This window comes from Danio aesculapii, chromosome 24, assembly GCF_903798145.1.
Source record: "Danio aesculapii chromosome 24, fDanAes4.1, whole genome shotgun sequence".
NCBI lineage: Eukaryota > Metazoa > Chordata > Actinopteri > Cypriniformes > Danionidae > Danio > Danio aesculapii.
The window spans coordinates 16,513,773-16,522,929 of record NC_079458.1 but is presented as its reverse complement, the minus strand read 5'-3'; the positions used below and the strand labels follow the sequence as shown (position 1 = coordinate 16,522,929).

The following is a 9,157-nucleotide window of genomic DNA, read 5'->3' as shown; positions in this document are numbered from 1 at the left end:
TTGTTTTTTTGGTTTGCTGTGGAATCCACAGAAACTAGTTTCATGCTGGTTGGGGCCTTGAGTCGATGTAATGTTGACTGGAATCTCATCCATCCTCTTTTGGCAGAGGTTGAAGCATGTTAAAAATTAGAAGGGTAGAAGACGAAGTCCTTCAGTATACAGAAAAAACATTGTCTAAACTCTTCAAGCTTGAAGGTCGTTATGCTGGTAGTTTGTTTAAGGCTTTTTCCTGTTGAACGTTGAATGAGAGGCAAAGTTTGTTTTTCTTTATTCTGGAGAGGTCTCCAGTTTGGACGTTCCATTGGTTTCTCCTTGCAGCTTCATCTCTTCAGAGCTATGATCTGATGTGTTTTGCTTTTTACTAAATATCTGTGAAAGAGTAGGGGCTAAGTAATTAGTTTTCTCAAGTTAAAAGTTAAAAAACATTCAGTTGAATCACATGAAATGGTTGTACTAGTAATAGTGCCAACGTTTTACATGGTGCTTTCATTAGTTTATATGCAGGGCCTGACATTAACACCTCCCAACCTGCCAAATGCGGGTAGATTTCAGCTGTGGTCGGTTGGACAGCCACCTCCACTAGCCACTTTGGCCGGTAGAAAATAATTTTTAAATTGCCAGTGCTGGCTTATCGCTAAAGATTAGAACTGTAGTTTAAGAGTGTTTGTCAATATGTGTGCAAATGCGATCAGCATTAACGGTTCATGTCGGCAAAAGATAACCTGCTTTTTTTAATGTGTTTTAATTATCCTTTACAATAACATTGCTTTAATAGGAGATTGACTCTCTATATTTAAAGGTAACTGGGGATCTGGGATCTTTAGCCTGGACAAACTACTGTGCATTTTAGATACATGACAATAATTGTTTTAATGTTTATTGTTTTTTTAAGAACAGTCCTGTTGAATAAAAAGTGCATTTATACAGCTATATTTGACTTGTTTTGGCACATTATGGTGGCAAGGAAATAAGTTTGATTTGGCCAGAGAAAAAAAGGTAAATCTTTTGTGTTGAGTCCTGAAAATTCATGTGAAATAAAAACTAATTGCAACGTGACACTATGAAAGCACAACCCTTTTGCTCATGCACATTAAGCAAGGTCATAACACACACAAAAAAGTGAAGTGAGTGAGGAGGCATGTGGACATCACACAAAATCTAAATCAAGTAATTTTAGCATGCCAAAGTTAAATGTTATGCATATAAAATATATTTCCCCTAAAACAAAGTTGTGGCTAGTAATGCTGGAAAACTACTAGCCATAGTGTCTGGTGATCAAAAAAGTTAATGTCAAGCCCTGTTTATAAGTAAAATGATGATAAAAGAGTAGAAGAACAAAAGAAATGAACTTACCGTCTTCAGTTTATTTTTGTATATTACAACTAAAACAATGCCAGCAATAACAATACAACTGGTTATAACGCCAATAATTACGTGGGCAATTTTCATACCTGAATGGAAAGAAATTGTTACATTTCTTCTGAGCAGAACAAAATTGGAAGCTTTCGATATGGTATAACTATGCTGTACCTCCTTGCAGAATTGTAGCTTTCACAATGTGTCTGTACTGGCCTGTAGTGCAGTCCAATGTGTATTTCCCTGATTGTTCTTCATTAAGTTGAGAGAGTTTAATGGTTCCATTTTCTGGATGAAATGTGATTTTGGGTTTCCACTGGTCTGAGGTTTCATTTATAGATGCTTTGCTGTCATATTTAAATACGGTAGTGGAGAAACTCACGATGAGAGTGTAGTCCAAGCCCTTAGTAACTGGACATTTATAAGTGAACTCAGTCACAGGGAGTTCTGAATCATATGAACATCAAAGAAAATAGTTTTAAAGGATTTCTGACAACACCACACACACAATATGCTATAAGCCGTCCACTCCAAAATATTTACCTTGTTGTTCCAGAATAGCTGTATAAAGTATCGTTCCCGTGTCTTTATTGATTATTGAGCAGTTATATTTGTATGTTTCATTGATGGCGTGCACTTTAAGTATACTGGTCACTGTTAACAGGTTTTCTTCTGTTTTGCTGAATTTGTTTAATGGATCCTTTGCCAGGGGGTTTGATGAAGACCACCGGACATCTGGTTCTGGATAAACTCCACTGGTGGTGCAGGTGACTGTTTCATGTACTAATGTTATATTCAGTGACCTAACTGGAGCTAAACAAAATGGGTTATTTTGTGATGGTTAATAAAGGAAGTACACAGATCATTTTAGAATGGTTGTAGGTTATATTGATGCTGTTGTTTTCAATTACTAGCTTTGGATGTTTGTCAAATAGTGCAGCTGGTTTCCATGATAATAAATAGAAAGCTAATTGTGACTGTTCCCATTTTTTGTTACAAACTCAACTTTTTTAATTACAATTTTTTTTTTTTTAATGTCTGAATGTCTTATCATAAATATTAAGCATCAGGAATTACAGGATATAAACTCATAAGTGTGAGTAATCAGAACTTTTTTCTTTCGCAGAACCCAAATTAGCTTCTATATAGGCGTTGTGATGCCTAGACCTTTTTTCCTCAGAATTGCATTTTTTTTGTCCTGCAATTATTTCTTGCATTTCTGAGAAAAAAAGAGATTTAATCTCAGAACAGTGAAATGTCTGAATTTTGAGGAAAAAGTCACAATTACCTTTTTATTATTATGGTGGCTTGAGAAGGCTAACATGCTGTTATACTACTTAAACGTATTATTCTTCCGTCATCGTTTTCTTCTTCTGAGACTAATTTATGCATCTCCTCCTAGACCGTTCATACTACAACCACCAAACCAACACCAAACCTCCAAACTGGGCTGACTCAGGTTGCTATTACTTTTCCAACTGTCCCGACTCACGGTTTTCAGAAAACTGGCCCAGAAAAGTCCCATTGACTTAACATTGGACCAGACTGTCATACTGACTTAAGGTTGGGCTCATTTAACTCAGACTACCAATCTGCCAATCACTGATGACCTTTCAACTTACTAGCCACACCCTAACAACCATTTAAGGCACCCAAGCAACTTTCCCATAGACTTCCATTGTAAAAAAAAAACTTGCCATTGACTTTACATTGGACATACTAACAACAAACTAATCCATACTAGCAATATACTAATCTATACTAGAAGCATACTAACGATATAACAATCCATACTAACAGACTTAAGCTGCGTTCCAAATCGCATACTTATGCACTATTCTATGCCATTTTGTAGTATAAATAGTGTAAGAAGTGCGTTCACACTGAAAACTCTAAAAAATAATAAGTGCACTTTAATTACCCAGATGATGCACTTATTCAGCCGGTAAAATGAAGTGTGTAATGTTGGACACTTCACGCACTCAACGACCGCAGGATTGCTCACGTAGCGTAAGGGGCGGAGCTATCGGGCGCACATGTTGGATAATATTTTGGACAGTGAAAGCAAAATTCTCCTACGAGATAAAGTATAGCGCCTCCCGATGGTGAATGCGGCAATACTCACGGCAGGTATCATTTGATAGTTTGGTCATTTATTTCACAGATTTGGCAACCGTCAAACGTCATCATGGACACGGTTTGAATTTCCTTTTAGTAAAAAAACATTAGTGTTCCATTTGGGAATAGTGTGCCATTTGAGACGCAGCTTTACTAATCATACTAGCAACATGCTAATTTATACTAAATTCATGCTGACAACATGCTAGTTTATACTAGAAACATGCTAGCAACATGCTATTTCATACTAGAACTAATTTTTGTTAGCAACTGCCTAGCAACCACTCAGAACATCTTAGCAACTGCCTAGCAACACCTTAGCAACCACCTAGCAGCACCTTGGTAACCACCTAGAACACCCTAGCAACCACTCAGAACACATAAACAACACCTTAGCAACCACCTAGAACACCCTAGCAGTGCCTTAGCAACTGCCTAGCAACCACCCAGAACACCTTAGCAACCGCCTAGCAATGCCTTAGCTACCGACTCAGAACACCTTAGCAACACCTTAGCAACCACTCAGAAGACCCCAGCAACCACCTAGCAACACCTTAGCAAACATCTAGCCACCCCTCAGAACACCCTAGCAATGACCAAGAATACCTTAGCAACTGCCTAGCAACACCTTAACCACCTAACAACCAATTAGAACACCTTAGCAACTGTCTAGCAATGCCTTAGCAACAACTCAGAACATCCTAGCAGCTACCTAGAACACTCTAGCAATGTCTTAGCAACCACTCAGAATGCCAGAGCAACTGCCTAGTAACACCTTTGCAACCACTCAAAACACCCTAGCAACCACCTAGCAACATCTTAGCAATCGGCTAGTAATGCCTTAGCACCCACTTAGAACACCATAGCAACTGCCTAGCAACCACTCAGAACACCCTAGCTACTGCCTAGCAACATCTTAGCAACCGCTTAGCAACCACCAAGCAACACCTTTGCAATGACCTAGCAACCACTCAGAACACCCTAGCAACTGCCCAGCAACACCTTAGTGACCACCTAGAGCACCTTAGCTACGCATTAACAACCACTCAGAACACCCTAGAAACCACCCAGCAACACCCTAGTGACAGCCTAGAGCACCCTAGCAACACCTTAGCAACCACTCAGAACACCCTAGCAACCTCCTAGCAAGAAACCTGCCAATCCATACTAGAAACCTGCTAACATATATGTAGTTCTCTATCTATGCCAGCTGTTTTGAACATCTTAAAAAGTACTTCAAACTTTCAAATGAGGCTTTCTCAAGATACCATAAAGTTTGTCTACGAACTTTACTTTTCTACTTATTATTATTTTAAAATCTTGTTGCTGAAACTGGCTTTCGCATGACTTATAAAACTTTTTTTTTTAAGATTTATTTTTGGCCTTTTTGCCTTTATTAAGCAGATAGGACAGTGTTATAGACAGGAGGTGAAGTGGGAGAGAGAGAGGGGGTAGGGACGGGTAATGTCCATGAGTCAGGATTTAAACTCGGGATGCCCTGAAGTGCTACTGCACCATATGTCAGCGCGCTAACCACTAGGCTATTGCGCTGACAAACTTACAGTAACATTTAAAAAACATTTAACATCTTAAAAAAAACAGTAACAAAACTTTCTTAAAAGTCTTTGATTTCATAAATGTTCGCTCTCACCTTCCACAGACACTGACACAAACTGCTCATTATTACTTTTATCATTGGCGGTGTAGCACTTGTATCTGCCTTCATCTTGAATCTTGATGTTTGTAAGCATGAGAGATACATTCCCTGTGTTTATTTCAGATTCGGAGGGGAGAGATGTTCTTCCTTTGTATTCTTCAGACTGATGCGCCAACTGGTCTTCATTGCGGTAGAATGAATGGACTGGTGCTTTATCATTATACCAGTGAATAATACTATGGTAGTTGGATTTGCAAGGTAACATACATGCCTCAGAGAAAACACAAGTGACACGGTTGTCTGTAAAAACACCAACATACAGTGTCAAAAACAACAGACAAACACACTGATAACAAATATGCACCTTTGAGATGTGGTTGAAAGAGAGATTCGCATCATGGATGTGCAGTCGACAAATCTGCAGCAACTGCGTGATGGTATCATGTCAATATGGAGCAAAATCTCTGAGGAATATTTCCAGTACCTTGCTGAATCTATGCCACGAAGCATTAAGGCAATATTATTCATCCACACACAAATGCAGACTCATTAGTCTACAATGACTAATCGCAGACTAATTGGTTGTTGTTTTTGCTTTGTGATAGGCTGTTGGACAAATCCATAAATGAGAATTAGCCATGTCATGTATCACTTAATTTTTTTTAAAGTCCCTTAGTCCTAATGCATGTTGAATATACTCAGCGGCCACTTTATTAGGTACACCTTATTAGTACCAGGTTGGACCCCTGTTTGCTGTCAGAACTGACTTAATCCTTCATGGCATCGATTCAAAAAGATCCTGGAAATATTCCTGAGATTTTGCTCCATATTGACATGATGGCATCACGCAGTTGCTGCAGATTTGTCGGCTGCACATCCATGATGCAAATCTCCCGTTGCACCACATTCCAAAGGTGCTCTATTGGATTGAGGTCTGGTGACTGTGGAGGCCATTTGAGTACAGTGAACTCATTGTCAAGTTCAAGAAACCAGTCTGATCAGCCCCTAACAGCGCTCAAACCTCAAGCTTGTAGTTTGACTTCTGTCTGCATTACTGAGTTTCCACATTATGACAGTCATTACCCACACACATAATCATTGCATAGAATTTATTGCTTGACATTGCAGCCCAACATTATCCATTTGAAATATTTTCAAACAAACATCTATGCATATTAAAAGTGACTTTGGGGTATTTAACAAACACTGACCTGAAGTTGCTGAGGTGGATAGTGTGTAAATCAACAATGCCACACTAACAAACTCAGCTCTCCACATGATAGTAATGATCTGATTCTAAACACAGGTGAACTGAAACTGGCGTTTGCTGTAACCAAATGAAAGAAACATGAATTATATATATAAAAAAATAGTTTAATCGTTCAGACTAATTGTAAGTACACTTACATCCTTTAAATGCAATTTTGATGCGAGTCCAGCTTAGTATTGCCTGATCTTGTAAAGATGTCCCATGAAAAATGTATTGCAAACATAAAGGCAAATACACTCAGACAGTTTATAAAAAACAAGCTTCACTTTTTTTTTTAACTTGTCTGAGCTGGCAGATGCATGATGTCACCTTTAAGATGGAAACCAGTAATGATTTTAATAAGGCACTTTTAGAAAAATTACTTAAATGTCCTGATTTGAACGAAGGCCTAATCCTGACTTAGTCTAAGCCATGTGAAACCAGGCCATTATGTGTATTATCTAGTCATTCCGGGGTTCCAATGTGGTGCAAGACATGTATACTATTCAAATCAGAAGACAATTAAAGGTGTTTATGTATGGAATGAAATATATATTTGCAGTGTCATTAACTTACTTAAAGATCATGATAAATTTATCTAATACATAATAGAAAGAATGAGTGGAATCTAATTGTATATCTGCAATTATAACCACGTGACATGCCAGTATCAGTTGTCACTTTAGCATATTAGAATCTCAGAAGGAGTAAGTCATCCGGGTACTTGATGCTTACTGTTTTTCTCCCCCGAATACTATGATTTTTTTACTGTTTACTGTACATAGCAAGGAAGTATGATTTGTGGATACAGCAATTGATTGTACTCAATGTTAGCTAGCTTATTTATTATCTCTTGAAGTACAGATTACCGGGAAACACTTAATCACTGAAGTACATTGGTATTGGTAACAATGAAACTTGCATCCATGTTTAGATGGTTTTGGGAAGCACAATTTTCATTTAATTAGCAACTAAGGAGACTAACTAGTGAACAGTATACTGGGATGAAGAAAACATAAGCAAAACATTCTGAAACTAAACAGAACTGAAACAATCCAGGATTAATTATTAAGCGTTATAATGATCTATATTGAAAGAAGGTATTTTACACCCATTTTTATTATGACAGTTTTGTTGAGCTGCAACTTTTTTGACAACAAATAAAACGTTTCGCAATAAATGAATTCTGTGTTTATTTGGCTACATTTTAAATGATTGATCCAGTTGTTGAAGTAGTAATAACGGATTTAATTAGACACCACTTTTAAAATTACATTTTTAACCTTAATTTTTACAAAAGAAAGAGATGTTGGCAATTGAATTTAGGGAAAATTATTTTTAGATTTCATGGAGCAAAATACTGTAGCTTCCTCAGTGGAGTTTAATTGTGAACAAACATTTTGTAGATATTATGTGAAAATAAATTATATTTTTCCCATACCGTTTAGCCTCACACAGCATGTGTTTTGAAGTCTTGAGAGTTTTCTGATAAGTAAACTGAAAGGGCCTCGATGACTTTGGACTGGGCATGTGATTCCAACAAATCTAGAATTATTTACTTTTGTGTACCAAAGGTCAAATACCACTAAAGCTTTTCTTTACCTCAGCCGAATGTAGTATAAATTATTACAAATACACACAAAATATTGCTAAATATCTCAAAAAAATGTAGCAAATTAACATGGTAAAACCTATTACAAGTACACACATAATATTGCTAAATGTCACAAAGAAATTCCCAAATTGAAATACATTAAAGATACGTTTTGACAGACAGAAATAGTATTCTTTTTAAACATACTCCATTAAGGTTTAATTTTTAAAATGAAACAAGAAATATTTTGACTGTACCAACTCATACTGTTCATAATGAAGGATCAAAACATTTATACTTTTTTTTTGACCTACAAATGCCTTTAGAGTATTCAACATCATAATAGTAACAATAAGATTGGTCTCTGTATTAATACAAAACAGTGACTCAGTTCAAGCCATGATATTAATGTAATACATTAATATCATGCTAATGTCACTGTGTTTGACAGTAAAAGTTGGTATTTGACAGTCAGTGTGTATTTTTTTTTTCTTACCTGCTGAAGTTACTGGCAAAATCCACAGGAAAAACAAAAGCTTCATACTCTCATAGATTAAAACTTGCTTGTGGGGAAAATTTCTCGCTTGTTAGGCAGAACAGGCAGGCTCCACCTGCTTTCACACAATCATGCCTCCCACAAAAGATAACCATTTAAAACGAAACAAACAATATATATATATATATATATATATATATATATATATATATATATATATATATATATATATATATATATATATATATATACATAATGTATTTTCTCACTAAATTGCTGTAAGTTGAATAAAAAAAAAGAAAAATGAATTCCCGATTGTATGAGGTGTTTGAGAATATATATATACAATCTTGCATGATTTGCGCGCCTCCTCCTGGCCTAACAAATCATCGTAAGTCTGTTTTGGCTACATTTGATTTATGATTGAATACACAAAATCTGAAATTTTAGCAAACACAATAAACATTCTATTTGCAGATAAATAATAAATTATGGACAATTTGTGAAAGGGCATATACAATGACACTTAGGTTTTCCACATAGTCAGTAATTCAAACCTTGTATCAAACTTTGCAAACATTGCATTAAACTTATTTAAATATTTAAGTTGACTCTATCCCGTATAAGTAAAAAAATTAAGTTGAAACATGGTTAACCTCTTTAATTAACTAAAGTAACATAAAACAA

The 9,157-nt window shown here is 36.2% G+C and overlaps 1 protein-coding gene across 4 annotated transcripts; it reads right to left on the bottom strand.

Annotated features, from left to right (window-relative positions):
- Positions 1–8,567, bottom strand: hhla2b.2 (HERV-H LTR-associating 2b, tandem duplicate 2). Of its 4 annotated transcripts, none has more exons than XM_056450806.1 (8): positions 8,471–8,546; positions 6,539–6,710; positions 6,343–6,458; positions 5,126–5,431; positions 1,900–2,169; positions 1,531–1,803; positions 1,354–1,451; positions 1–369 (listed from the first exon to the last, which is right to left on the bottom strand). In XM_056450806.1, the coding sequence occupies exons 3-8, from the start codon at positions 6,407–6,409 to the stop codon at positions 268–270; spliced, it is 1,116 nt and encodes a 371-aa protein (XP_056306781.1). In that variant the 5' UTR covers positions 6,410–6,458; positions 6,539–6,710; positions 8,471–8,546; the 3' UTR covers positions 1–267. The 4 variants fall into 4 exon arrangements, with proteins under 4 accessions (XP_056306781.1, XP_056306783.1, XP_056306782.1 ...); XM_056450808.1 differs by having other exon boundaries at positions 6,539–6,586; positions 8,471–8,524; XM_056450807.1 differs by lacking the exon at positions 6,539–6,710 and having other exon boundaries at positions 8,471–8,565.
- Positions 8,568–9,157: the final 590 nt, after the last annotated feature.